At 41.8% G+C, this 27,935-nt stretch overlaps 3 protein-coding genes across 5 annotated transcripts; all 3 read right to left on the reverse strand.

The window, feature by feature from the left end:
- Positions 1-642: 642 nt before the first annotated feature.
- On the reverse strand, positions 643-2,128 carry LOC112555386 (cysteinyl leukotriene receptor 1-like). Its single transcript, XM_025223756.1, has one exon. The coding sequence runs from the start codon at positions 2,076-2,078 to the stop codon at positions 906-908; it is 1,173 nt and encodes a 390-aa protein (XP_025079541.1). The 5' UTR covers positions 2,079-2,128; the 3' UTR covers positions 643-905.
- Positions 2,129-19,141: 17,013 nt separating this feature from the next.
- On the reverse strand, positions 19,142-20,368 carry LOC112555582 (cysteinyl leukotriene receptor 1-like). Its single transcript, XM_025224015.1, has one exon. It carries the CDS (start codon positions 20,366-20,368, stop codon positions 19,142-19,144), a length of 1,227 nt encoding a protein of 408 aa, XP_025079800.1.
- A 674-nt stretch (positions 20,369-21,042) lies between these two features.
- On the reverse strand, positions 21,043-27,651 carry LOC112555726 (ADP-ribosyl cyclase/cyclic ADP-ribose hydrolase-like). Of its 3 annotated transcripts, none has more exons than XM_025224220.1 (10): positions 27,494-27,651; positions 26,413-26,812; positions 25,170-25,351; positions 24,046-24,172; positions 23,668-23,755; positions 23,299-23,447; positions 22,872-22,942; positions 22,502-22,594; positions 22,017-22,103; positions 21,043-21,855 (listed from the first exon to the last, which is right to left on the reverse strand). In XM_025224220.1, the coding sequence occupies exons 2-10, from the start codon at positions 26,464-26,466 to the stop codon at positions 21,723-21,725; spliced, it is 984 nt and encodes a 327-aa protein (XP_025080005.1). In that variant the 5' UTR covers positions 26,467-26,812; positions 27,494-27,651; the 3' UTR covers positions 21,043-21,722. The 3 variants fall into 3 exon arrangements, with proteins under 3 accessions (XP_025080005.1, XP_025080003.1, XP_025080004.1); XM_025224218.1 differs by having other exon boundaries at positions 26,413-26,825; XM_025224219.1 differs by having other exon boundaries at positions 27,488-27,651.
- Positions 27,652-27,935: the final 284 nt, after the last annotated feature.

Genomic DNA, 27,935 nt, shown 5'->3' on the forward strand with positions numbered 1-27,935 from the left:
CAGGGGGAAACTGTGTCAACGTACATATGTACTAACATATGTACTAAATGTACTAACACGTCAGGCAATATTATCCTGTTGTACAACATTATTCCGAAACCTCTGTAATGTCGCCATTTGCAATATGCAAGGAGGAGGTTAGTAGGTTGTGTCTCACACCTGTATTATAAGGCTGTCATGAAGGTGAGTGTCCTGTTGTGCAGGGACTGAAGGCGGAAAAGAGGCTGAAATGGTTTTACGCTGTCATTAGACCGTTTAATGATAAACATGTTTATTAAACTTACGTGTCAAAGATCGAAAGAGAAAGCGGTTTCCAAAGCTTATGTCAAAAGCCGCCACGATAAACATGTCTTCACATGCGCGAAGGTCTAGGGTGATTTCAATGAAGGAAAAATCTGACAAGCGGATGTACCAAGTAGTTTTACAACACACACCACACAGTCGCTAGCGAACGTTGATAATAAACGATCTGTGCTCTCTCTCGTTTGTCGTCAGGCAAATCATCGACACATACATCGGCAGCGTCTCTGATTTTGACTAAAAAACTGGTCTCTCGCCTAACTTGCCTGGATAAGTTAAAGACTATCGGGAAACAAACAGTGCCAGTCTTATTGATGAACAACAGGTTTTTTTTTTGTTTTTTTTTTTTGTTTTTTTTTTGTTACTTTGCTTGTGTGGTTGCTTATAAGCCAGAGAGTGATAAAACTGAAATATCCGAGTAAATGTGTCTAAAAAGTAAAAAGACATTTTCTTTTCCACTCATTTGACATGAACGACCCAATATCCAGATCAAGGAGGTATTTAATGTCGTTTGTACTTTCAGTCAGCGTAAATAGTTGTGCTGTCTAATGCTGCCTAATGCTGCCTAATGCTGCCTGATGCTGTCTCATACTGTACAATGCTGGTTACCTGCAAGCTTTGCACACAGGGTCCCCCCATCTAGTGATCTCACTGAACTGACTCATTGCAGTCGATTTTTCGTCATAAGTGGTCTTACTCTCTTTATACAGCTTACACTGTTCCGTTGAGATTTTTATCTTACAGACACACAGAATTTCCGCCGACTTGGCTCTAAATCTGCTTCCGGTTAGGAAATACAAATAGAAATTGACGGCGTGGTTAGAGCACCTCATCAGCGTGAAGATTCCCCAAATAAAATTCAACAATTGGTATGTCACTGCGTCAGCCAGCCACTGGTTGTTAATGAACATCTGAAAGATACCAAACGCTCCGTAAGGAAAACTGAGCAAGAAGAACGCTAACGATGTGAAGATCAACGTCAGGGTCATTGATGACACTTTCTTCTCGCGGGACATCAGCTGTTGCTCGTTACCAGCAGCAAGGCGCATGCGCGCCACGTGTGTTGACGTCACTACCGTCCTGATTAGAATGACATTATCGATTAGTAGGACGACGAAAGGCAGTAGGGAGAAAGTTAGCGTGTAGATCCACGTAAAGATGCTGAAGGCGATGGAAGTCGCTACATCCTCATAGTTCTCATTACATTGTTTCACGATGGTGATGTTCTGCACCTTGAGCTCAAAGATGGTAGAAAAGTAGAGAAAGTGGCTGTTAGATAACGCGGCCAACGTTAACAAAGCGATGATTATAAGCGCGACAGACCGAGGCGTTGACAAAATGTTCACCCTGTGAGGAAAAAGAATTGACATGGTTCGCTGGGTTACCATGACGACCAGAGTCCACGTGGACATAGCGTTACTCGTGTAATTTAACCAGGTGGTCATTTTACACAAAGCTTCGTGTAAAGTCCAGACCTGAATGTTGAACTGTTGTTTCAGCCACATTAGGGTTATGGATACAAGCAGGTTCATCAGGTCAGACACAGCTATCGTTAGAAAGTAGGAGGTCATGTTAGAGCTCATGACCTTTGACCTGTAAAGCACCACAATGATCAGGGTGTTTCCGATGGTACCGAGCATAATAATTACAGGACTCGCCACTTTCCATGCCATGAGGAAGGCTCCAAAGAGAGGCAAGGTCACGGCCACGTCTGCCTCAGAGCCGTTGACCGTCGAGTTAAGGTCATCGAGGTTATTAGTACGCGGGGTTACCGCCATAGTCTGTAAGCTTACCCGACAGGGAGACACTGCATGACAGTTAAAGGTGTTTATACCTCCACATGCACAGCTATAAGTCTGAGTTAAAGGCAGGCAGGCGTTATAACTATTTATAAATTAACTTAAAATTCAGCAAGAAAAATTTAACCACATAGAGAATGAGGGAAGGAGGGAAGGGAGACAGATAAAGATTTCTTTTTTGTATTCAAACGCAGTTAATATTACAAATAGAGAATACATGTTTAAGTGTGCACAGCTATTAAGTGTACACTCTTATTTCGATTAAAATCGTTTTCGGAATTCTGCCTTGCTTCTGTCTGGTGTCTTCTTTATTGACAGCACCGCTATTTCTCTAATTAATGGCGATAATTTTTTTGAAAGAAAAGATTTCTTTACGTTTTTTAAAAATAGTCTAGAAATAAAATTATAGTTGCTCTCGCTGACATTAGCTCACTCGAAAATTGAGGCTCAATGATTTTTCTCGATGGGGTGTGGTCGGAATGGTAAATTTATTGCCTTGAACATCACGAAAGCCTGTCGTTAAGGTGCTCAAAAAAACTTATTCTGAAATTATTGCAAATATACGTGCTACGTACTTTCAGTAGGAAAAAATTTAAATGCTACTGCTACATTAACTTCCACTTACTTTAAATATTAAAATTTCATTTACTTGTATTTATGTCGCATTTGTACAATAGTAATCACTTTTATCTATTTGTCTAAATGTCATTTGGTTGGAAACACTGAGCTTTGCTCCAGGTGGTTTGTTTGGTAAAAGTGTGTCTCACAAGGTGCGGCTGTTGCATATGAAGAAGGCAGACAGTGCTTTCATCCCAGTACAAACTAACAACTAACAGTCCATGTTCACAGGTTCATAGGTGAGCTCTGTTACCTCATTGTTCAACAAATCAGAGCAGCTAAGTGTGGTCTCTAACACCCCATTTTCCGTACAGGTAAGAGGACGTAGTCATATAACATAGTAATGGTAAAGTAAGGACCTCAAGAAAAAGCCTCTTTACTACAATGCACTCACTTTTATGTTACTGCTTTCTATTTCTGTTCCCTACGGCATCTTTGTGCTCCAGGGGTAAAACAACATTTGCAGGGTGTGGACTTTATAACAAGACGCTTGTCCTTCATCTTTTCGTGTTACCCCAGGGCAACGACTAGCCCTCTATTAATGACTTCAACCGCCAGGGAGTACCTGTGACTCTGGCAGCGAGTCTCTTCCCCACGTGTGAGGTACGAAAGGTTTATCTCGTCGTTTTTTGCAGAAACAGAAACAGTCGGTCGCCATCGACAGCTCAAGACAACCAAGGGACATAAATCAAAGGCTCGGATGGTTACACTATAACTTCCCCTAGCAGTAACGATAATTTACGTACGTGTCTGTAGTAGCTGGAGCAGGAAAACATCGTTATCATGATGAATCACGCCAACCAGTGCAATCTGCTAGTCAGATTTGAAACTTAAATGGTTCTTTCTAGAAACCCTACGACATCGACTTGTTTAAACAAACCTGTGCATTCAAAAGGTACAACAATCTTTCGTCTATTTTTGCGACAAAAAGACACTCATGAACGTACACCGATATCCTTGATAAAAGTACAGAGACATACTGATACGTAAAACTATGCACAAGTACACATAGATACAGATTCTCTCTCTCTCTCTCACACACACACAAGAGAGCACCAAAAATACTTACGCCTAGATAAAACCACTATTTTAATAAGCCTATTTGTTAACCAGCGAGATGTTTTGCTATCTATATTAACAATGTGCAAAGACCGTTTCATATCTAGTTATCGATTCGGCTTATAATTTTGCTAAGTAGTTAATTTTGTCTGGGTGAGCTTCAAGGACTTTTTATTCATCAATTCCTGATGTGATTGTTCGATTGCCAATAATCCATTTAAACCCTTGATTTCAAGCTTTTCATAAGTTATGTCAAGACTTATAACCCAGTTAAATGAAATTGATATTATGTACAGAGTACAGGAAGAGATTTTTAAAAATAAATAGCAACAAGTTTGACAGAGGTGCCAGCACAATCTATGACATAAAAGTTTGATGCTATACTTAGCCCTGTACTTTCAATATATGTAATAACAGCTTAGAGAGTTATATCAACTCAGAGTTTGCATCATCTCCTGCCCCACCATCATGCAGATAGTCAATGATCATCACATTAATCGCTTAAATCACGTGACATTACCATTGATTGTAATTGTTTTCATTGCAATTGGAATTTTAACCGATGGAGAATAAATTCACGCGGTTTTTAAGGCCATTCGTTACCGGTACACAGCTCCACACGCCATTCCCCTCTGTTCAATGTGCTCAGCTCCACTTCTCTCATTTGCCGGTTTTTCGTGCTTCAGCTTAATTACTAGAACGAGGTTGGTGTGTACAAATCTTCCGGTTTAGTCACATTCATTGTTTAGGTTCGCCGACACTAGAAGCGAAGAACTTTGTGAGAGGCCGAGCGTTGATCTCGGAATACAGTCAGCCATACACCTCTACACGCCCGTGATAAAACCATCGACTTTGTACGAAGTACGGTTGCCAGACTCGTAGTATACCAGAAACCTCCCCTTGCAGAATGAAACATTACAGGGATACAGAAGCTATTGCGTGCCGATAGCTTGCTGTGTCAGGTGTGTGTCTCCTTTAATCAGCGCCTGTCCCTGTGGTCAGTGTTGTGAAGCGTGTGTCACTGTAGAAGTAGCAGAAGTCGCTGCTAGAATAGCTTCTGCGTGTGTCGCTGATGATTGTTTCCAGCGTGTGTCGTCGATTTCCAAGAGTGTGTACAAATGGACACTGTAAATAGTGCTTTCTTTTAAATATCTCCGACTGAAAAGACTCAGTTTCTTGAACAGGTTGGCACCGTAGATTGATAACCCGAAACGATTTTACTTGGCCGTATAGTCACAGCCAAACGTGTTAATGTTGTATTACCTTATGTCTAGAACACGGGTCTCACCCTGGGCGTCTTAATCCCCTAATCAAAGTAGAACTATTTTTTATTGTCACTGTGAAGCTCAACCTGTCATTACTGTACTCATCTTTCCACAACTCTCTCTTTCACTGTATTATTCACCTTATCATTATTGCAATCATCATGTCATTGTAGTACTCACCCTGAAATTATTGTAATTATAGTGGCATTCTATCACTGTGGTACTCATCCTGACACTGAGGTACTTACCCTTTCAGTATTGTAATTAATTGTGGTACTCACCCTATCACTGTGGTACTCATCCTGTCTGTCAGAACACAGCACACTCTGTCAAAGCAGACAGGGACCGACACGTGCTCTTTCATTCCATAGACAAGAAATATCTGCCAGAGGGATTCACGTAAATATATTGAAAGTTGTCCTGGTATCGACTTGATACTTCTTTAGTTTCCTTAGCTCCTTCCTTGCTTGTTAAATTGATGCTGCAAATGGTCCGAACAAAAACAGGCCATTAACTACATATAACATATATATATCCTACAAGTGCGCAAATAGCAGTTAACTTCTCGAGTCTCGGGTCCCGGGCCCTGCGGACCAAAGTCTAGACCAAAATTTCTTCTTCACTTTCCTTTCCTATAATGTTATGTTTTTCGCCCTCAGAGCTCGGTCCATAGGTTATTATTGCATTTGTAATTAATACTTTAAAGTGAGTCACGGGTCTGTATGTCAACACGCGGAGGAAATCAACAAACAAGGATTACTTCCCCTTACGTTTTGTTTACGCCCGAGGTGTATTCTTCCGCCCTGAATCGTTCTCGCCGAAGGAAGTCCGCTGAGGGAACACCTTGGTATCAGGCACTTGGAGATTCCACATGAATCTTATGATGAGGCTACGACTGACCACTTGCGTAGTGTCTGCTGACAACAGCTGGGGGCCGACAGACTGACAGGGGAGACAATCCTTGTTACGAGACGATATCTAGATCTACGGTTGATCAGCTCAGAGGGTTTCAGTTCCTCTTGCCAACGTCCCTCACGCCTTACTTGCAGCAATTATTCCTCCTTCTAAATAATTCCTAACAAATTCATCTGTATTAATTTCTCTGTTCATACTTTTTTCTTCTCGTTCGTGTTACATTCAACTATCTCGATCTCACGCACCAGTTAAACTTTCTCCGCACATTAAATCGTCGACAACGCCAAAAATAAAACATAGGAGTCGAATATAATAAGTAGCGACTATGTTTACGAATGTTACCTTGGCTACGCAAGGAATTACTTCTTAGTCGCTGACTTCTGAACTTCTCTATACACACTGAGCTTCCTTCGATCGTCATGTCAGCCAGTGTCGTCTGCGTCTTGGATTTTGTTAGAGTGAGCTCCCCTTGACCAATGTTTACTGCTACTACCGCGCCTTTTATTTTAACGACAGACACTCACACACGCACCTAACCTTTATTCCTGACACTGTCACTGTGCTACTCACCCTATGACTGAGGTACTCAACATGTCATTATTGTATTTACTTTGTCACTGTAATACTCCCAGTAAATGCTTTTAAAAGTTACTGTGCACACTTTTATTTCCTCTTCTAATCACTTCTAAGTCACTCACTGGTGCACATCTCTTGACTTCAATACGGAAATGCCAAAGTATTAAGAAAAATGTGCAACAGTTGCTTCTCCTACCTGTCACATTAACACTGTGCCACAGTTTGAGTTACCGTCATAATGCAAATCACCCTGTCACAGGTGAACAAACCCTGTCCCTATGATACTCGTCCTATCACTGTGGTCCTCTCCCTCGCACAATGGAACACTACATTGTGTAATATGTTGAATATCCTGTCATTATTTTATTTCATGCATCCCGTGGTTTTGAGGTTGCTATGGTTACAGACGACAAGGGATAAGAGAAGGGAAGCAAAACTATTAAGAACGATTTATTGATGATGATGGCAGTGACACAAATCAAGCAAATCAAAAGAAACATGAAAAGGTATTTTTAAAAAAAACTAGAAAGACTATAAATTAAACGGCACCTTTAGACTTGGTCACATGACAAGTCTCTTTGGGCTGATGGAAGTCTGTCTCATCGTGTCTATTTAGTTCTCAACTCAGTCCCCGACGATGACTGAAGCGTGAAGTCAGTAAAAGCCGACATTCGACATCAGAGGATGAGAATGTCGATTGTTGCTTTATATTTCAGGAGGATACTGAGTGTTAACGCCACGTCGTCATTCCTTAAAGAGGGTGTTCGAATCCCCCTTCCATTGTAAACACACTTTTAATTGTAGGAGTTTCTTTGCCTTTTGTGAGCTGGAGGACATTGCTAGCATCGCTTGTGTGTTTAGCAATTTTTCTTGTAGAACGATTACTAAACATTACGACAAGAGCGCTGTTATATCAACACTTTTTTCTCCCACTTAAGTCGTCAATAAACATATTTTTCGTCTTGATACGGTAAACCACACCAAACAAATCCATTACCGTTTATTGAAGTTCTGCATGCTGTTCACATTCTTTCATAAGCGTATGTAAAATTATGTACTTCTATAAAATTTTAGATACTTATACATAGCTGTGCATTTCTTCATTCTCTCTCATTCCCTTTTTTCTTGATCTCTCTCTAAAACACACACACGCACGCACGCACACTCACACACACACACACACACACACACGCACGCACACTCACACACACACACAAAGACATTTTACAGAGTCTGACACAAAGGACTGTTGTATGTGATATTAAAATTTAACATTGAAGACGGCTTCGTTCAAATGATCGAAGCACTCGACAAATAATTAGGAGACTTTTTCCATGGAGTGTACTCCCTATCGCAGGCACTGTTCAATATCTTTTTATAGAAGGTCGTGAGAGAGAGAGAGATCCTTCACAACCATCACACTTCTATTGTCATCAGCGAAGGCCTAGATGCAACCTCTGCTTTCCAGACGACTCTGAGCTGATGTCAGTAAGCATCAGGGAAGTTAGGACATTACTAACAGACTGACAGTTCCAACGAATATGTAATGAAGACCAGTCATGACATGAGCAAAGTTCTGGTTAACTCCAACAGTAATAGACAAGACGGTGAGTGCGAATGGTGTTTACTCAGATGCTTCTGTCCTATGGTGTCCTGCAGGGATCTTTATTGGGTCCAATGCTTTGTGTTCCATACCTCCCCTCTTTCTGAGGTTCTGTCATGCCATACCATGTTACTTGTGAGTTATGCAAATGATACACAACTTTATCAGTCAGTTGCACTTACTGGACTCTCTGGACTACTGATACGGACACAGGAATACATAGATGATGTAATGTCCTGGAGGCTCCAAAACAGACTGCAACTGGAAGACGATAAGACTTAACTGCTACTTACTTGTCCAAAGAAAATTTTAAGTCATGCTTCTCTCCCTCAGTCTCTGTCTACAAACAACTCAACTATTCCTTTGTCTGCTTCTGTCCGCAGCTTGGATGTCATTCTCTTTCACTGTTTAAATGTCTGCAGAAATGATTATCTTGAACTTGGTAGGATGAGTACCATTCGTCATTATCTCACCACGGATGCAATTAAAACTCTAGTCTGTGCCTTTGTGCTATCAAAGATGGACTTTTGTAATTCTTGTTTTGCTGGAATTCCTTCGTGACAGACTTCAAAGAATCCAGAGTATTGCTGCTTACCTCTGAACTCCCATCTACAGGTCCGCACGACTTCTCTCCTCTTCTGACATCAGGCTTCTGCGAGTTACACTGACTGAGACAAAGACTATGGACAGAGGTCTGTCTCCTACCAAACTCAATCAACTTCGAACAGATTACCCTGCAGCCTTCGACACTCGGATTGTCTTGTCACCTTTATGTCTCAACTTAAGACACATTTTATTCAGAACAAAGACCCTCTCCTGACCCTAAGCGTGCATAACGCGTGTCTGTAATTTATTTTGTGTATGAGTGTTGCAGAAGTGAGCGGGTCTGTTGTATATGGGAATAAGGTTGCATTGTCGTTTGTGAGTTAGCCTTTGTATGATTTATGAAAAGCGCTCAGCAATTTTTTTTTACAGAGGCGCTATATAAATTTTATTTATTTTTTTATTATTATTAATTTTATTATTATTATTATTATTATTATTATTATTATTATTATTATTATTATTATTATTATTATTATTATTATTATTATTATTATTATTATTATTATTATTGGAGTTAAACCCCGTTAAGTACTTGGGAGCCCCCTACACCAAAGATAGCAGCTGCCAGGTAGGAAATCTGCAGCAAAACCTCAGAAAGGTCGCACTGGCCACTTTGGACACTATCTGCTAAAGCAACAGCAGCTGGTTTCCTACCAAGTATATACAAGTATTCAATTAGTTGAATAATTCATTGATTAAGCAACTACCAGTCATACTGGCATTAGTAAACCGGTACTGTCTCAGTATTTTGAATGTCTCGACATTGTAGTTTTCCTAAACTGCTAATATTCCGCTATGTTTGTTTTCTTAAACAGTTTCAGTGCGGGATTTTTTTTTTCAAACAATTTTCTTACAAAGCACTTGTTGCCACACTCGTGGGACGGCAGGAACCTCAACTTGCAACCGTCAGGAAACCTAAACTGGTCTGGTTTGACCACGTGACCTGGCATGACAACTTGTCCTTAAGGAGCACCAAAGGAAGAACTAACGTACAGAGATCAAAGACTGGACTGGTCGTCCTGTGCAGACCTGCTGACTACCTCCCAAGACAGGTGTGAGTCACGACTCTATTCATGTTCCTCCTACGACAGGTACCAGGCAAGGACGACTAACTGACTAAACGAGGGACCGTTCTTTAATTTTAAAACTAAGGAGGTAGGTTTTAATCTGTTCGTGTCCTATGCAGTTTAGATGACATTAACTGTAGCGAGGTGGCTTGTTTGTGGCTCTAGAAAATGTTGTTTCAGCGTTCCCCCTATGTCCTGTCAGCAAGTGGTGGCAACAAATGAGAAAAGTTTACTTTCCTTTTTTCACAAAGCAAGCCTTTGGCATCCGTCTTGAATGATAATTGGCAGTATCTAGTCATTATCTGTCGGGTAGATGATATCACAGGTCCAACTGCTCTGGTGAGAATCCCATTAGTGATCAATTAGTGCATACTATTATGCACTGTCCCATTCAGTATGGGAAAGTTTAAAAGGAATGTGTGTAGGTCATTAATTAATAATTTCATAATCCTCATTGTTTTAGTTCTTGATATAACCTAACCTGAGATTCACGTCGGAGCTCATTTTTATTAAGAAGTTCCAATTATGCTTTATTTATTAATTTAGTCGTGTTGCCTACATTTCAAAAACAAACCTTGCTTTACAAATAGTTTCATTGCATTTCTTAAACCACAACTAAAGATTCCACATGTTCTAATTTCCGTAGTGTCAGACTACCTTCACTGGCCACTTTCCAGTCATTTGTGTTTTAGTGTTTCTTCATCATCATCATCATCATCATCATCATATTCATCATCATCGTCGTCATCGTCATCTTCCCACGTTTCTAATTCCGCTTCAAAATGCTGATGTCTTCCTCTGGTTATTGTTGGGGACTTCTGCTGCTGTCGCTGCTTTGTTTACTTTCTTCATTTAATATTGTGAACTGCTCCAAGACATTCCAATAAGTAACACAATGCCCAACAGGCACCGATGCATCACAGTGTAAAATTATGCTGCCTCTAGTGGTTGCTAACACCACGATGTATATTTATCGTCGTCAGACATCAAAGGTCTCCACGGTTCGTCAAAGTTCATATCGTGAACACATTGAGTGAGAGTCTACATCAAACTTCGTTACGAGAAAAGGCTTTACAGGCATCTGCGTGCAAATATTCTCCATGAAATGATTTGAATTCTTTCTTTTCTCTCTCTCTCCCTCTCCATCAGTCAACTTATCAAAACATGCAGTGGCAGAGTCTCTGCTTTTGACTGAATGTTCAGTCTCTTGTTAAACTTGCTTATGCATATGTGTGTCCATAACAGCGAAAAATACGTTTCAGTACTAATTATAGCCAATATTTAATTAATTTATGATTAATTATCGTTGTAATTTTATTTTGTTTGTTTTTGTTTTTTGTTTTTTCGATTTTTTGTCCAAGGCACATTTCTTGAAAAGTGAAAACCTCAGAACAATACGTGTCTGGCAGTCACAGTCCTGACCTTTACAATCACGTGACACGATGCCACGTGACCTCTTAATGAAAAAAACAGGCTAGAAGAATTGTCTTCTGTAAAAGCATTACAATATTGTTGTCAGCATAAATAGTTGTATAGGCGCAAAACTGTCTCAAAAAAAACCGCTGTCACAAGCGCTGTCTCATGCTGGATACTCTCACCAGTGATGTCATTGCACTGTCTAATATAGGATACCCTCACCAGTGATCTTGTTGTATTGTCTCTTCTTTAGAGATGTTTTAAACGCTCCGTACAGAACTGAACTGTCTCTTCTTTAGAGTCATCACAAATCTTTTGCGGAGGCTAACGTTCGATACGTTAAGAACCACATAGACATTTATTTTGCCACAACACAAACTTTCCGCCGACTTGGCTCTAAATCTACTTCCTGTAAGAAAATATAAATAGAAAGTTGACGGCATAGTTAGAGCACCACAGCAAGGTGCAAATGCTCCAAACAAAAGACAACAGTTGGAATGTCGCGGCGTCGGCCAGTAACTGGTTGTTGAAGAACATCTGAGCGATGCCGAATGCTCCGTAAGGAAAACGAGCAAGAAGAACGACAACGATGTGAATGATCAACGTCAGGGTCATTGACGACACTTTCTTCTCGCGGGTCATCAGCTGCTTCTCGTTTCCCACAGCAGGCGCATGCGCACCACGCGTGTTGACGTCACTACCGTCCTGATTCAGAATGACATTATCGACTAAGAAGGACGACGAAAGGCAACAAGGAGAAAGTTAACGTGTAGATCCACGTGAAGATGCTGAAGGCCATGGATGTCGCTACATCCTCATAGTTCTCATTACATGATTTCAAGATGGTGATGTTCTCCACCCTTAGCTCAAAGATGGTAGAAAAGTAGAGAAAGTGGCTGTTAGATAACGCGGAGAATATTATCAAAGCGATGATTATAAACTTAGCAGACCGTGGCGTGCACAGAATGTTCACTCTGTGAGGCCAAAAGATGGAGAGGGCTCTCTGGGTTACCATGACGACCAGTGTCCACGTCGACATGACGTTACTAACGTATTGTAACCACGTACAAAGCTTACACACAGCTTCGTGCAGCGTCCACACCTCGAGCTCAAACTGGTGTCTCAGCCACTTCAGACCCAAGAATACGTACAGGCCCAGCAGGTCGGACACAGCTGTTGCCAGAAATACGAGGTCATGGTAGAATTCATGACCTTTGACCTGCAAAGCACCACGATGATGAGCGTGTTTCCGATGGTGCCGAGCAGGATAATGACAGGACTCGCCACTTTCCATGCCATGAGGGCGGCTACAAACAGAGGCAAAGCCACGGCCACGTCCTCGTCAGATGCGATGGAAGATGGTAGAGTCGGGTAGAGGTCAGCGAGGTCATTAGTACCCTGGGTTACCCCATGTCTGTAAGTTTACCCGATTATTGCTGGAGGACACTTTAGACATGAGTAGTGTCTGAGGCTCATACTTTCACGTGCATGTTGGCGTTGACGTTGAGGCAACTAGACTTATGAACTAGTTATATAGATATCTCTACAAGACCTTCAAGACAGGAAGGAAAAAAACTAATTAATCTACAAATCCATTGGCGGAAATGTAAATGTGAAATGCCTGCTTATGTGTGTACAAAAGTCTTTGCTGTCAACATCACACACACACACATACATATACACACAAAATAAAAAGCAGTTATTTTATACTAATGCAGAGAACATTTTAAAGATTGCATTTTTTATATTAAATTCATATTCTCCTTTAAATTAATTTTTTTCTTTTGATGTTTCCTTGGTAGTGACTAATGTCTTCTCTATTGGCAGATCCATCAGTGGATAGTAGGCTAAAATAGCATTGCAAATGAAAGTTGGATATACGCCCACACCTATTAACTGCAATTTTTGGAACTCCTTTTTTTTTTTTTTTTTTTTTTAATTTACCTCCATCTCACATGGTCTAATGACTTTTTTTTTCTCGATAGAATTATTGCTTTCCCTGCGACTGTAGCGAAATATAAAATTGTTTGACTTGATAGAGTTTAGAAATCAAATTACTGAAAAAGTTCTTCCTCACTCGTTCACTTACATATACAGAGCTGTTTAGATTATTGCTCATATTATCATTTATTGTTATCGCAGATATCTGCCATAGGTGTGCAGGTCCACAACTTTTTAATTATTCTGAAGACTCCTGCTGCTGAAATGTGAGAGTTGTGTCCCTTGGCCTGACAGGCTGATGGATCGTCTCTCCTTGATTTTGTTTTGTTGTGGTGCTTTGATTTGGATAAAAGTGGTGAACCTTCATGTTTACACGTGCTTCTGTTGTGGTTTCTTCCTGTCCTGGTTTGCAACAGGTCGGTATATAATCTACATAATGTTATTTATAGAATATTATTTCTATAATGTTATTTAAAGTGCGAACTGTTCACATCTACTGGTTGGAGTCCAGTCGCCTGCTTCACTCGCCTCGGTAGCGACGTTGAGCTGCAGTGAGTAAACTGAAGTGATGATCACACTTTTACAGTTTGATGTGATAACATTTCTTCATATACATTTCTTTATATTTACATATTCTCAAGATAACTCAGTATCTTCCCAGTATTCTCCCGTGTCACAAACCTTATTCTGTGTAGTCGTTACCCTTACATCTACAGTGATCTCCCTTTACTGGCAGAACTCACCGAGTCCTCGCGTTGTTCTTCCTTCTACATCTTTGTTACTATTTTGTAATTTTGTTCTACATCTTTCTTACTATTTTGTAATTTTGTTCTGCATCTTTGTTATTATTTTGTGATCTCGCACGCGCACAGTTTTCTTCAAAAGCTTTCTTTCATAGTAAACAGCAGCTATTACTGCTAACGCAGATGACTTTACACGCGTACAGCTATTAAGTGCACGTAGAGTTAAATCAAACTTATCTGTCAAATAAACATTTCTAATGTTTCTCCTCGATGTCTTAATTATCGGTGGAACCAGAATTCGCATCCTCTTTGATGACATTTCAAGAAAGAAAATAATTTTCAGGTGAGCAGACTACCGGGTCGATCCCTGTGTGGCGCAGAGTAGTTCCCTCCCCTTGACGCAGAGAGAGGGAGGGAGGCAGGGTGTGTTCGGTGCACGAGCGCGGGCAGACAACTGCGGCAGAGTGGAAGGGTGGTCGTCATCGACAGTTGCAGACAGCCAGGGGAGGGAGTAAATTAAAGGATCGAAGGCATGTTCCTCTGTGACTGGAGCAGATGAAAACCGTTACCTCACCGTTTGTTGGACTGTTCGTTACTTGCAGTCTCTGCGTTAGTCCGAAAATTCGGATATTTGCATCCAAAGGTTGCGTAACTTTTTTCACGATAATTAAAGATCAGCATGAATACATGATTTCATAGATACCAACAAATATAGAAGTAGGTACATCGATGTACTTTTTTTCTCTCCCCTTCTCTCTCTCACTCAAGTAAGAATAGAAAAAACTTATTCCAGCTAAAATCAGCCTTTTAAAACTTCTGCGTGTGACTTAAATGACAGGGTTTACTACCTAGATAAAAATCATCTAATTATTAATGATGATGAAGAAGAAGATGATGATGATGATGATGATAATAATAATAATAACATTTCTATAATTCTTATTATTCATAATAATGTAGAATTTTGTATTGCCTTACACCACCAAGTTGAGACCAAAGCGATTTAGAGGAACAAAACCATAACTGTTAGGAACACAAAATCATCAATTGTCGAGCCAATAAAGTATGATTAAGTATTATTTATCACGAAATAGTCAAGAAAATCCAGGGAGCAGGAGGTAGAATTAATACACTTCTCATCAGGAGTGCAGCAGACGTCGGGTAGACGCACAGATTCAAACTCTAAACATGTGGTAGAACACATAGTGATAAAGCTCAAGGCCCGTAGATAAAATGTAAGGTGTTCATGGTTCCTATATCATAAACATAAAATTGGAACAAAAAATTTACCAAGTGAAGTATTGTACAGGTGGTGCAATCGTAAAGATAGGTAAAAGGCGCAACAAACAGGCACAAGACATCAGGAGACACCCAAAGAGGTCGTGGATTCAAGTGCATTGCTAAAGTGCATTGCTAAAGTGCATTGCTAAAGTGCATTGCTAAAGTACATTGCATATTTCCTTCACAGACTGACCCATGTTTATATTTACGTTGATGCCTGACTGTCTAAACTCAAAACTACGTGTAAAAATGTGACAGATTTTGAATATACAATGCTAGAAACATTCAAATTTTTCACTTAAAACTGTCGTCTGCTTAAGAAATGCGTTCGTTGTCCGGCAAACACACGGAAGAAGACATTATCGTCAGGATTATCCGACAGCATTATCGACTGAACTCGCTGTCTTCTCGATGTCGGATCCTATGAGAAAATATATACACTTATTTGGTCAGAACTGTTTTCTGTGTTTTCATAAATATCCCGTGCGCTTGTCAGTTTGATATTTTCTTTCCAACATTAATCACCGGTGATGTCACGCTCAGCCATGCTTACCGGAAGCAGAACACCTGCAAATCATGGGTGTGACGTCACTCGTGGTTTTCGCGCCTAGCGAGATTTGAACAGCCATAGTTATTTATTCCATTTTCTCTTTTATTTCCTTGCGGAAACGTCAATGCTAGAATCAAAGGTCGCTTAAATCTCATGGAACTGTACTTGTAACTGTACTTGTAACTGTACTTGTAGCTGTACTTGTAACTGTACATGTAACTGTACTTGTAACTGTACATGTAACTGTACTTGTACCTGCACATGTAACTGTACTTGTAACTGTACTTGTAACTGTACTTGTAACTGTACATGTAACTGTACTTGTAACTGTACATGTAACTGTACTTGTAACTGTACTTGTAACTGTACTTGTAGCTGTACTTGTAACTGTACATGTAACTGTACTTGTAACTGTACATGTAACTGTACTTGTAACTGTACATGTAACTGTACTTGTAACTGCACATGTAACTGTACTTGTAACTGTACTTGTAACTGTAATTGTAACTGTACTTGTAACTAATTGTCAGCTCCACCCGTGCACAGCTAATTAACCTATCCCGGTCACTCGGTTCATTAACGGTCAGTCGTTATCGGAGCTTAGATGTTGAATTAAGTCCTTTTTTCGTCTGATTGCCCTCACGTGCACCTGTTTAGTTATTACGTGCATACATACTAGTCAGTGATCTGAAAACGGTTTTATTTGTAGTCAGTTCCTCTTTACTTACCTTAAATAACTTAATGAGGTACTTTGGCCGTTTATACATCGACAAAGACATCAAAGGTAGGAAGTATTGAATGTTCGAACTATTGTCAAGAACATCTATATTGCGTGCGACATCTGATCTCGTAATGTTGTGGTCGCTATAGTAACAGCAAACACACAAGGTCTGTTTGACAAGAGAAGTGAGTAAACAACAAGAAAGACTGTCTTAGGAGGACAAATAAACAAAACACGGGCCAATCAAAATACAGGTGAGAAGTGAAGTAGGAGACATTGTCAGACGAACTCACATGTCCTCAGATTCGTCACATCGGGAAGCTGTTACATTGACAGAAGTCTGTCTCATCGTCTCTAACGTTTCGCCCTGTCTTAACCGTCGCAATCGCCGATGAATATTAAAACTAGAGGTCAGTGAAGATTCCAGACCAGTTGATTGGCGCAAACATCATTGTTTTTCATTTGTTAATTTTGGGAAATAATAGTTTGTCAAAGCCGAGCTATTAAACCAGAGAAGGCGTCAGTATTAACGTGTCATTGTAACCTAGTTCGTAATTTGCGATTTATTTTTGGGGGGTAAGCAAGAGGACATTGTTAAATCGTTTGTATATCTAACAAACACGACCTTTATTCGTACAACGATGACGACAGCATTATGTCCAATAACTGTTATATGAACACTTGGTTTTCCTCCCTAAAGTTGTTGTCAAATACATGTTGAGTCTTTATATGACGAACCACGAACATGCGTTGTCACAACGACTTTGTCACTGCTGTTCACGTGTCTCATGAGCCCATGTGAACAGGACTTTGTATGGCCTATAAAAAAATCTGAACAGAATCTCTACATTTATTCGCTCTCTCTCTCTCTCTCTCTCTCTCTCACACACACACACTATGTACACGTTAACATCGCGCTGAGGTGCCTGGAGCTGGGAATAAGTTAAGACTAGTTTCCATTATGTTACTACTGGCCCACAAATCTCTCCCAACCTTTCTAGGCTTGTAATAATCAACCCTGACTACTAGACAAAGCGCTGAGCTCGAAGCCCTTGGGTTGCGTAACGCGTTATTACATCCAAACTGTCGCTACCACTCATCTGAAACCAGCCGAAGGACCCTGACAGACTATTTCAAGAAGGGTGGGTAAAACAACCACAGCCCTCGGTGTTCTTTATCTTGGAGTCTGGGAGAGCCAAGAATAGACACAACTACCGATTCCGAGGAGAGAAAAGAGCGGACAGGGCCAGAACTTTACAGCCTTCAGTCTAATGACCCGACCCAGCAAAGTGATGCTAAAGTAAGTCAGAAGCACATCAACACCACTGGCAGCAGAAGAACAGACTGGATTCAGATTAGACAAATGTTTTCTGCTAGCCTTGACTAGTGGAGGTCATGAGTAGGTATAAAGGTTTGCGGCTGTCGTCCCATGTCATCCCTTCTCAATCTCACTCCATCTGTTCTCGATGCAGGTTGCCCTGCTGCTTTCAAGCCTTTCTGTGTCTCTGGATGGGCGTTTCTGTAGGCAGCGACTGCCTCGGGGGTTTCAACTTCTCGCAACCCCCAGGCTGAACAGGAGTTTGCGATGAAGTAGCAAAAAGGTTTGTGCCAAGAACAGTTGAATGTCCTGAGTCTGGAGTTTCATACCTTCAAAAACTGTCAACATTGTGAACGCTGTAGCTTTCAGTCTGTTTATGTTTCTAGCTTAGAGGACATAACAAGTAGTAAGACTAACTGTGGCTTCACAAAATTCATTTTTATTGCAAGCCCGGGGTCTGTCGGTAGTTTAGGTCAGTGGTTGCGACAGTGAATACAGTTAACTCATCTTTTTTCGCATGGCAGACATTTAGTCTTTATTTTGAAGAGCAGTTGGCAGCACTTAACCATCATATGACAGGTAGATGTTATCACAGTTCCTACTGTCATTGTTAGAATGGCAACGGTCAACAGTTCGGACATAAACCTGAGATACGGATGTCAGGATAGAAACACTTGGAATCTATGTAGGTCATTAATAATTCTTTCAATTCTTATTATTTGCTTTTTTTGAAACGGTGTGACCTATTCCACGTTTTAAGTAGGATCGGCGAGTTATACATATTAACACATCTCATTATTAAGTATGAATGTAGAAGTTTCTGGACTTGCTTTTATTCAGTTGTTTTCATGCATCTCGTATGCATGTCGAAGTTTCTTGTTCATTGAAGCGTGGGTCCAGTGATGTTTGCACGTGCGTGAGTCTGACTTGTGTGCTCTGTCAGGCAGCATCTTGCCAACATTTCCCAACAACCTTTTCACTTCTCTACTCATCAGTAGTCAAAGCTTCCCACCCCTGTCCTAGAGTGTCTGCTGTTGAGGGACAGACTGGCCTCTTGTCCATCTTGCTTGTGTATACGTTGATGTCCTCTCTAATAACAAAACAAACTTGCACTCACGTTAACAATGTTTAGTTATATATCGTTGCTGCTGTTGTTTCTGTGTAAGGCACATTGTGTACAAAGTAAGTTCTCAAAACAATACTTGTCCTAACAGTCACAGTCACCAACCTTTGCCGTCACTTGACCCGACCTGACACCGAGGGAGAGTGGAACAGAACAGCGGAAATATTCTTTGTAAAATCGTTAATTAACTGATGTTCACTGATCCACTTATCTTACTGCATTTTCTCAGGTGAGACACACTTATCCAGTGATCTCACTGCACTGTCTCATGTAGGATACTCTCACCGGACAGTCGTTCCTGTCGACTTCTTCAGAGATCTTTTTACTCGTTTCATCTAGACCTTTATCTTGCAACAAGCACAAAATTTCCGCAGACTTGGCTCTGAATCTTCTTCCGGTTAGAAAATATAAATAGAAATTGACGGCATAGTTAGAGCACCACAACAGGCTGCAGATGCTCCAAACAAAAGACAACAACTGGAATGTCGCGGCATCGGCCAGCAGCTGGTTGTTAAAGAACATCTGAAAAATACCAAAGGCTCCGAAAGGAAAACTGAGCAAGAAGAACGACAACGATGTGAAGATCAACGTCAGGGTCATTGACGACACTTTCTTCTCGCGGGTCATCAGCTGTTGCTCGTTACCCGCAGCCAGGCGCATGCGTGCCACGCGTGTGGACGTCACTACCGTCCTGATTAGAATGACATTATCGATTAGAAGGACGACGAAAGGCAGTAGGGAGAAAGTTAGCGTGTAGATCCACGTAAAGATGCTGAAGGCGATGGATGTCGCTACATCCTCATAGTTCTCATTACATTCTTTCAAGATGGTGATGTTTTCTACCTTTAGCTCAAAGATGGTGGAGAAGTAGAGAAAGTGGCTGTTAGATAACGCGGCGAACATGATCAAAGCGATGATTACAAACTTAGCAGACCGTGGCGAGCACAGAATGTTCACCCTGTGAGGCCAAAAGATGGAGAGGGCTCTCTGGGTTACCATGACGACCAGTGTCCACGTTGACATGGCGTTACTAGCGTATTGTAACCACGTACCAAGCTTACACACAGCTTCGTGCAGCGTCCATGTCTTGATGGCGAACTGGTATCTGAGCCATCTCAGGTCCACGTACAGGTTGAGGCCCAGCAGGTCGGACACAGCTATTGCCAGGAAGTAAGTGGCCATGTTGGAGCTCATGACCTTTGACCTGTAAAGCACCGCTATGATCAGTGTGTTGCCGATGTTCCCGAGCACGAGAATACAAGGACAAGTCACATTCCAGGCTAAGATGGCGGCTTCAAACAGAGATGAGGTCACGTCCATGTTCTTCGCAGAGCCGTTGGCTGACGGTAAAGTCGAGTTGAGGTCAGCTGCCGCCATGTCGTCACGTGTCGTCACATCCTCTACATCCTTCCCTCGCAACACAAGGAGATACGGAGGTGCTGCTGGGGTAGCTAACCATGGCGACATACTTAAATATATACATACACGATCCGCAAAAAAATACACATTAAATCAACTGCAGTTTGTATATACAATGCCACCAGATATATCGGGAAAGCTAAATATTTTCTGGTAATATTCCACACACACACACACACACGCACACACACATAGTAACGCCTTTTTCGCAATAAAAATCAGTTATTATATTGCCAATACAAATGACATGTGGACGCCGACACCGGAGTTTCTCAAATTCTCATTTCGATTTAAATAAATCTCGTGTTTTTCTTGCTCGTGTCTAATGTCTTCATTATCGGCGGAATCAGAATTCGCCTGCAACGCGATGACATTTCCATAAAAAACAAAATTTCTGGATTTTGAAGAATGTTCTAGATATCGGATTCCTTAACACCTTTTGCTCGCACTCTCTCGCTCAGTCTCGCGTGTCGAGATAATGAGTAATCCTTGTCAGAAGAGGGAGGACCAAGGAGTGAAAAGGATGGAAGCAAGTGAGGAGTGTCGGTTCCAGAATTGTGACCGAGTCTCGGGATGTTTACTGTCGGATTGAAGTATGAAGAGGTTGCATTTCTCTTTATTACTTGTATTCCTTTATCTTTCTCTCCAGCCTGCGAGGACTAATGTCCCTGTCATACCTGCTGACTCTCCCAAACAAACAACTAACAGCAAACAGACTCGTGTAAACAATAAGGTTTTAATGAATACTAACAATATTAACAAATACCTTAGCGAAACAATTTCATTGAGTTATATCAGTCATGACTAAAAAAATAAAACAAAGAACAAATGAGGACAAATACTTGATAGTTGGTGAAGTAGTGTCATTAAATATTGCACTCATCAAGAAAGAATATTTTCCGCTGCAAGAATTTGACCTCTCTGTCTAATCTCGTTTTCAAACAACTTAGCGAGAATGACAAATTAACATTCACACTTACGAGTAATAGGTAGCTGTAAGCAACTAATTTGAAGTGTGGAAAAGTAAGTAACAATTGTGATTCGAGAGTTAGTGTGAACATTGTAACAGTCGGGAGAGTTGGTGTAGCTGACCATTGGTAGTACAATACATGTTCATAGACAACAGACAAAGGTTTCCTTTACCCTTTCATCGATACGCGTTATCAAGGATCACATTTTCCTCGGTACACGTTTTACATTACGAGGCCATAAACAATCAAGTGATGTTGGTTGCGTGATTAGCATTCTTTACACAAAATGGCGACGAAACAGTCGTAGTGGTGTTGGGTGGTGACGATGGTGGTAGCAGATATGAGGGGAGTAGTAGTTGTGGTATCGGCGGTGTAGTAGGATTGATGGTAGTGGCAGTGATGGTAGAGGGAGGAGCAGCCAAGTCGCTGAACTAAAAGAGTTGAACTACACCGACAACCATGGTCATGACACACACAAGGAGTGGAGACGTCGTCCTCACGCTACCTGCGTTGTCACACTCCTTCACCGTGGGGTTGTCCGAACACAAGAGCCACAGAATTTCTCTGAAACAAGTGAATTATAAAATCATTTTACATGATTTGCTGACAGTTCTTGTTTTGCTTGTATTTATCTGTACAAGAGGCAAAGATGAGGACTTGGATGTTACTAGTCACAGTATTTGTCACAGTCTCCTAGCTGCACTGCGATGACATCATGAGCTCACCTCGGGTTTTCTCGGCAGGTAGCAGTAATATTCTTAGCGGCCAATCTTCTCGTCAGATTTGCGATGCTGGGCCCTTGACACGTTTCTCTGTAACACGCGTGCACGCACGCAAACACATACACAAATGTTTGTACATATGCTTGCATGTGCACTTGAAACGCACACGCACACGCACACGCACACTCACACGCACACGCATACGCACCCAAACTACTGAGTAGCCCATCAGTGCCTGTGGTAGACTATATGAGAGCTGCTCACTTCATGCTCCTCATTTGAATGATAAAGAAGAAACTCATAAAATGTTTAAGCAATTTTTTCCCTGGGTTTTGAGGCAGAAGGTGGAGGAAGTCATTCGGTGGATGTTTGCCCACGTATCAGCCGCCATCTTCGTCCTGCAGCTTGTCGCGGTGGACCAGACCAGGAGGTCTTGACTTCTTTTGTTCACAGAGTCGCGTTCAAGGTTTGATGAAATGTTCACTTACGTGATCTCGTCGCCGGGAGCGTGGACAAGCAGAATATTGGCTTCCGTGACATTGTTCGCCATGATGTTTGGAAGTTCGTAGCGACTGAGAATCCTGTAAACAGGTGCAAATGTCAGTCTCTGTCTCTCTCTCTCTCTTCCCTCCCCTCTCTCTCACACACCTTTCTCTTGAGCCACATCCAATGATGTCTACATCATAATTGCCACATGCTTACGTCACAATATCACATACGTCACACGCTTGCGTCACAGTTACTACATACGTCGCAAAGGCCACATGCTTACGTCACAATTAATAATAAGTCACAATTGTCGCGTGCTTACGTCACAATTACCACATGCTTACGTCACAACAATCCCACTTTGCTTACGAGTCTTGGCGGAAAGCGACTCTGCTGGCGTTGAGCATGATGGAGATCGTGCCCCTGGCTCTGGATGCAAACTGTTGCAGTCAAATACAGACACGTGTAACGTACGCTTGATATGAGTCAGACATGTGAAGTAGTCATTGCTTAGAGCTAAACAGTTCTAAAGATGATGAGTAGCCTCCGCTTGGAATGAACTTTGTTTATCGATGTTAACCTCAGATTTGATATCAAGATGGTGGTCAGTCCACCTGAAGCTATGTAATATATATCAAATGAAATTTAATTATGAAATGATGCTCAGTAAATGATCGCAGTAAGATGATCACACAAGAAATGAACTCTGTGAAGGATCACCATGCAATTATTACATTCTACGCCTTATTACGGGTAAGCTTCACACACCCAGGGCTACTTAAAGACGATGACTGACGTTTAGAGACGCTGCGGTCCAGAAACTAATGAGGGCACTGGAGGGGCAGGTGGCGCTGTCATTAAGGCCGGGGCACTTTGTGTCGGGTCCTGCGATCCCGTCCGGCTCATCGGGTGCAGAACAGAAGCTCAAGAGGTTGATCATGTACCCTGCAAATATGGAGGGTGGTGATGAGGTCTCTGGACATTAATTTTCTTTTACAGACTGTGTGCAAAGTCAGCGTCGTGAGCTGTCTGTAGCTATAAATGAGACCTACATACCCTGAAGAGCATACAAAACATCAAATTAATAAATGAGAGCATCCCAACCTGCTCGTGTATACATGTAAGTAGAGGCAGACATTACAATGTAGTCTGCAACTATTCTCACCTGTCAACGTGTCTTCCAGCGTGACCATTCGTGCGCCTGCCTCACTGTACTGGTGCACAAAGGCGTTAACACCTCCCCAAAACAGGCTCTACGACAGAAAAGTGAGCTGTGGGTCACGTGTCGTGTCGAGAAACGTGGTGCACGTACACCCGACGTAACGTTGAAAGTATTACATACGTAAAGTCTTGTAATAAGTTGAAGATATAATTGCTACTACTACTATATTGAAGCATCCTAGTATATAATAAACAAAAACTTGCATCTCTAAAAATGACCGGAAATGAAATGTCCACAGTTTTTGCTGATGAAATATAAAGTGCCCGTATGTCACAGGGGAAAGAACAAGCGGCTTCTATTAGCTGCTCACAAATCGTTCACCTTGTCTGGGGGAAGCGGGTAGCTTGTCGCCTCCAGGAACTTGTCGTAGCGACTGACACTGATGTTGCAAACATCTTGAAAAGCGAACGCCGAGATGAAGAGATCCGCCATTGCCGAGCAGTTCGGTCTGAAAGACAATGTTTCAACCTATCATTCTACTGACATATATAAAATACACCGTGTAGAATGTAGCCATAATTAAACATATATATAGATAGAGAGTGTATGTGAATGTGAATACATCATACAGTTTATGTACATGTATACAACCGTAGTGTGGATGCTCTACTGGCATTTACTCCACACAAAAGTTCCCACAAAGATCTCCCTCTACACGTGGATAGTGAAAAGCTAGCTATGCGCGGGTAGTGTCACGTGACCAGTAAAAGAACTAGTGGGATGCAAAATATTCCTCTAATAATTCAATTATCAGTGCATGATACTGTTTTCCCAAATCTGGGTGAATGTCCCTGTTCTTTCCTCCAGATACCCGCTTCCAAAACATCTCCGTGCACAACAAGAGGTCAACATGGTGAGGTGACGAGAAGACTGGTGAGCACATGTTCTACACTCTTTCACTGAGCATGTTCTGAGCATGATGATGTTTGTCGGTGTGTATCTCGAGAATGGAATGATGGAAATAGTACATAAATGTCTTAAATGCAGCTTTACCCAATTATCAGAAAAATATTGCACCCAACTAGTAATTTAATATTGCGGAACCACGTGAGGAGACACAAAAATAACGTATGGAAAATGCTGAGATTTTTCTCTGAAAAGGGCCAGACATGTCAGCATGTGACAGCTGTGCTCTGCCGTCTTTGTTGAAAGTCGACATAAAGGTTATGGCCTCCAACAGGGATTAAAAAGAAAGTATTGCATAATAATACTACATGAATATTAGGGTCCACACCAGCTACAAAGAGAACGAATAGCTGGGCTCCAGCACGTCCTCCGACACGCTCGCTCCCTCTTGATGCGCCCTGACTCGTGGAAACTCCACTCTTCCTCTCATTCTTCACTGTGTCATGATGACACGCCACACACTCCTCGCAAGCTCTGTCATTGTGTCACGATGTACACTCACCATTGTGCACAGCCAGTGACGGCGCATGCGCACTGACCTGCTAGGCGTGACGTCACACACTGCTGCAGGGTTGACGAAGGTGGAGAACTCCAGGCATCTGCCAATCAACATCGACCGCAGATCTGCGGTGGCGCCTGAGCTGGGACATGCTGACGTCACGAGGGCGAGAGTCAAGATGCAGGCGGCGACAAGCAGGTCATGTGACGGCATTGTCAGCCCCTGCCTAAAAGGCTGACAGATGTTCCGGAAAAACAAACAAAATAGCGTAAAATATTTCATGGTGATTGATGCCGCATTTAGAGTAAAACTCGTTAGTGTAATCTCCAAGAAAATGAAAGATAACCCTCAAATTATTTCAATAACCAACGCAGGATAACAATAAACACAGAAAGATGCCGACCACATGACGTCAGCAATGTACGTTGAGAAGTTTACGCTGTGAAAGCCTCGGCCAATAGAAGAGCTGGAACTAAATATTAATAAGACTTATCTGCGTACACCCGTGACGTCACGATTGTTTACGCAAACATTAGAACCAAACTACACTCCACTAGTGCTTTAAGGATGTCCAGGCATCTGCGATTGTCGACATTTACACAATACATAGAAACAGAAGCCAGCTTTCGTCTCAGCTGGAAAATTGACAGCATACACTTTGTGGAAAACCACCTCACAAGTAAATATATCTCAGTGGTATTGTCATGAACAGCTGCGTGGTTTTATTATAACATACATCCTGCTCACGCGGCCATCTTTTTGTGCATAATTAATTTGCAACACAAGCTCACCTTTCCTAGTGACGAGGAAGCCTCTCCTAGTGGCGATGGCCTCGTTGTCTGCTCGTAGTTAGCTTTCCGAGACACTAACCACTCCAAGACTGCGTCACAACTGTTGCTCCACTTGACAGAGGCTGTGGGTCGGATAATGGCCCCGAGAAGAGGGAGGTCTCTGACACCTCACCCCCTCCCCAACGACCTGAAAAGGTTAGGGGGTGACCTTTACTCTACAGTCAGACGCGAGGGACCACAACACAGCAACATGTAACGGATTTCGCAAGTGGCTGAGGTACCTGGCAGAGGTGAGCAGAGAAATCAGGTTCTAAAGGTACCAAAACCCACTCTTCCACCCAGGACGGGTGCACTACCAGTCGGTGACGTGAAAAGGACGATGACACGATTACGTGCAAATAATATAAAAAAGTAATATATAAGAAAATATGGCTTAGAGTAAGAAGAATAGAATGTAGGTTGATCCCTGAACGGTCACACATGTATACTTACCTGCGCAGACAGTTGACGTGGAGTGTGGTGAAAGATGATGATAGTCTTCCGCATTAGGGTCAAATGTCGCGACGATCCTCTACAGTGGAACGAGGGGTTAGGGGGGATACACAGGCGGAGGGTAAAAACTTGTCAGGAGCTCGACGAACAGGTGTCCGGTTAGCGTTTCAAGTTTTCTTACATGATCACGTGCTCGTCTGCAAACAGTCGTCCGATGCAGTGACATCACACGTCTGCTGCGGTGACATCACACACGATAGGCTCTCTGAAGTGCCGCACCTTAGTCAAGAGCGGGGACGTGTGACTGTGTCCTGCATTTCTGTAAATTTGTCTGACCATGTGACACACAGGAAGGGCTGAGCTGGAGCTGTAGCGTGGTTCCCCGAAAATAAGACCCAACCTGAAAATAAGACCTAGAATGATTTGTCAGGTGCTCCCCACTCGGAATATGACTAGATGATGGAAAAGACAGAAAAAGAGAAGGAAGAGACAGAGAAAAGAAAGAATAATCTCAACAGAGAGAGAGAGCAAACATACTCCTAAATGTGGATGATTTTTAAACCTAACTTTCAAAATTTCTAAACCATGCAGCTTCAATACTTTTTTCTCTTCTGCGAAGACACAGCAGCACTTTGGCATAAGTCGTATGGAGATAATTATCTATTCTAATTCTTATATTTGTTCACATATTTGGTCGAGAGTTTTGTATATGTAAGAAAAATGCGGTCAAGTATTTAAGAGTTTATATAAAGGGGTTTGTTTTTTGTTTGGTTGGTTAGATTTTTTGTTTTCACTTTTGCCTTGCTAGAGTAACGATTTGTTGCGAGTAACTACGGTGATTGGTGAGACTTGTACTGAAAGTTGCTCATGTCAGTGTCTAGTTTCTAGATGAAGCGTGAATTCATTTCCACGCAGAAAATAAATGTTGTGAGCATTCGATTCCGCAGAAATAACTATAAATAGTACAAATAGATGCACGCTTCTCTAAAAATTGTGGTTAGTATACAGTGATATGTAGTGATGTTTCTTCAAGTGAACTGCTCATGCCTAAAGTTTACAAAAACACAAAGCTGACCTTTACCATCTCCTGAAGACGGATTCAATCATGCGTACCGCACACCTCCATGTCCCTGAAAATTGTTGAACGTGAAGACAGCTATTTTTTTTGTTTGTAACTGTACGATGACACCTAACAGCTTTTTCCCCAACTGACACTCTAAATGAATCAGTGAGGAGGGAACCACTGTGGTAGCTATGTGCGGAAACAAGAGCCGGATATTTCAGAGATGCAAAAGCGAGCGAAATCCTCGAACCGGAAAGGCGGACCACTCATGAATGGGACAGTTCCCTGACCCTCATCCTGCGCTCGAGTGTAGAGAGGATGCAGAGGACGGTGGTGTGGAAATGAGTGTCATGATCCCGAGCTAGGGGGTGCCACCTGACATGGACACTCGTTAAGAGATTGAAAGACACATTGACATCCTGTTGAGTGTTGATGATGAGGTGACCAATGGAGCGATGTA

Source organism: Pomacea canaliculata, linkage group LG14 (assembly GCF_003073045.1).
Source record: "Pomacea canaliculata isolate SZHN2017 linkage group LG14, ASM307304v1, whole genome shotgun sequence".
Taxonomy (NCBI): Eukaryota; Metazoa; Mollusca; class Gastropoda; order Architaenioglossa; family Ampullariidae; genus Pomacea; species Pomacea canaliculata.